This window comes from Penaeus vannamei, chromosome 25 (assembly GCF_042767895.1).
Source record: "Penaeus vannamei isolate JL-2024 chromosome 25, ASM4276789v1, whole genome shotgun sequence".
Classification (NCBI taxonomy): Eukaryota; Metazoa; Arthropoda; class Malacostraca; order Decapoda; family Penaeidae; genus Penaeus; species Penaeus vannamei.
In genome coordinates, this window is record NC_091573.1 from 7,351,348 (window position 1) to 7,353,847 (window position 2,500).

The 2,500-nt window shown below is 55.0% G+C and overlaps 1 protein-coding gene across 1 annotated transcript; it reads right to left on the reverse strand.

The window, feature by feature from the left end:
* Positions 1 to 562: 562 nt before the first annotated feature.
* LOC138866360 (uncharacterized) lies at positions 563 to 1,273 on the reverse strand. The gene has a single exon (XM_070138886.1). It carries the CDS (start codon positions 1,271 to 1,273, stop codon positions 563 to 565), a length of 711 nt encoding a protein of 236 aa, XP_069994987.1.
* Between the last annotated feature and the right edge of the window lie 1,227 nt (positions 1,274 to 2,500).

Sequence of the window (2,500 nt, forward strand, 5' to 3'; positions counted from 1 at the left end):
ACCCTCCCTAACTAAAGTTAAAGGGGCGATTTCCAAGCTGAAGCATGATAAAGCAGCTGGTGGTGAACCTGTGGTGCTGGGGTTGCATGTTGTCCTGGCTGCCATATGGCAGTTGTTTGTGGACTGCTTGCAGCTTACATTAACCTCAAGGGGGGATTTGATATGGTGCATCAGGAATCACTCTGGAAGATTCTGAGATTGAGAGGAATTCCAACAGGGATTATTTGATTAGTAGAGTCTGTATACTGTGGAGAGGCCTTCAGCGAGGTAGTCAAGAGCTAGGGCTTGAGTAGTAAGGTGAAGTAAACCCAAGTGCAGAGAAGTCTATTTCCGTCAAGAAATGCGGCATATATACAAGTAGGGTGTAGTAATACTGCAGGGTCGTCCGTGGTTGTGATGCGCTGATTGGCCGACGGCTGCATTCTTATCTTTCGCGTCGCGGCGAATCAGCGTCGCGGACCTCGCCGTGCTTGCCTGCCGGCTAACTCGGCGTAAGGGCAATTATGCTGAGTGAGGTGTGCCGGTACCGAGTGAAGTGAGGGAAACTACGCAGAGAGAGGCACTACAGATCGAGGATCCTGCGAGGACGAGAATGGCGTCCGGATCTCGTGTAGGGAAGCGTCATTGTGGTCCGTGGCATCGATGTATGCTGGCTTAAGGCGCTCCGTGGTAACCCAGTCAGTTTGTCCTTCAAGTTGTAACTTAAACGCTCTGGGGGAGCGCTGGAGGACCCTGAAAGGACCCTTGTAAGGGCAAGATAGTGGCAGGACCCTTGTAAGGGTAAGATAGTGGCAGGACCCTTGTAAGGGCAAGATAATGGCTGGCGGTGGGTGTCGTCTCGGAGAAAGACGAACTTGGCCGTATCCAGTCCTGGCGGGGTGTAGGACAGGTGATGCGAGTGATGGGTTGGTCTGCTTGGAGCGAAATTCCGGGCCACCCGGCGGAGGTCCTCTATCCGAGTGTCGCTCACGCCGTCGTTGGGGAAGAATTCTCCGGCCACGACGAGGGGCTGGCCGTATACCATCTCGGCTGCAGAATGAGCAAGATCCTCCTTAGGCGTTGTCCTGAGCCCAAGAAGCACCCAGGGGAGCTGTGAAGTCCATGTGACTGTGGTGCAACGGGCGGTGAGGGCCATCTTGAGGGATCGATGCCATCTCTCGATGAGTCCATTAGCTTGTGGATGGTATGCCGTTGTGAAGTGGAGAGTGACCCCAAGGGGCTGTGCTAGGGCCTTCCACAGCTCTGAGGTGAAGCTTGCTCCCCTATCAGACATTATATGTTCCGGGAGACCAAGAAGGGCGATCTAGGAGCCAAGGAGTGCCTGGGCGCAGGATCTGGTGGTTGCATCCTCCATGGGTGTGGCTTCAGGCCAGCGAGTAGAGCGGTCGATGATGGTGAAGATGTACCTCTTGCCTTCTGACGGTGGGAGAGGTCCGACGACGTCCACGTGAATGTGGCCAAAATGTCGCGTGGGCTGGGGCAGGTCGTGGATGGGTGGCTTGGTGTGGCGGTGGATTTTGTTGTGCTGGCACTGCTCACAGCTCCTTACCCAATCTTGGAGATCTCTTTTCATGGAGTGCCACACGAACTTCTCCGAAACCAGCTTGGTGGTGCTGCAGATGGATGGATGAGCTAGTCCATGGATGAGATTGAAGATTTCCCTCTGAAATGTGGTAACTACGAGGGGGCGGGGGCGGCCGGTGCTGACGTCGCAGAGGACAGGCGTATCTCCAATGGTGACTCTCTCCCAGCGAAGACTGGTGATGGCCGTGATGTAGGCCATGGTCTCAGGATCTCGCTCTTGTTCTGCTGCTAGAGCCTTGTAGTCGACCCCAAGCTGCATGGAGATCTCGATGCGTGAGAGAGAATCGGCGACAGGATTCTGGGAGCCTGAGAGGTGTCTCATTGTGCAGCCTGTCTCGGCGATGGCTGAGAGCTGTCGTTGCTGCCGGTCTGACCATGCATCCCCTGACTTGGAAAGGGCGTTGACCAGAGACTTGTGATCTGTGAAAATAGTGTAAGACATACCCTCGAGCATGTGGCAGAAGTGTCGCACGGCCTGGTGAACTACCAGGAGCTCTCTGTCGAACGTGCTGTACATCCGCTCAGGTGGTCGGAGCTTCCGGCTGAAGAATCCTAAGGGCTGTCGTCTGCCATGGACGTCTTGTTCCAGGACGGCTCCTACTGCAACTTTGATGGCGTCTGTTGGGAGGTAGAGCTGGGCTTTGGGGGCGGGCCATGCTAAGATAGTAGCTCTGGCAAGGGATGTTTTAGCAGCTGTGAAGGCTTTCTCTTGGTTGTGGGACCAGGTGAGTGATGAAAGGGGGCGAGAATGCTGGCGGCCCTGGGGATGAATCGGTGATAGTAATTTATCATCCCTAGGAACTGCTGGACTCCCTTGACAGATGTTGGCGTAGGGAACTGGAGCACAGCGTCAACTTTATTGGCCTGTGGTCGGATGCCCTGGCTCTGGATCTTGTATCCTAAGAAGGCGATGGTG

Coding starts and splice junctions, on each gene's coding strand:
- LOC138866360 (XM_070138886.1), bottom strand. CDS start 1,273: ATGTCTGATAGGGGAGCAAGCTTCACCTCAGAGCTGTGGAAGGCCCTA.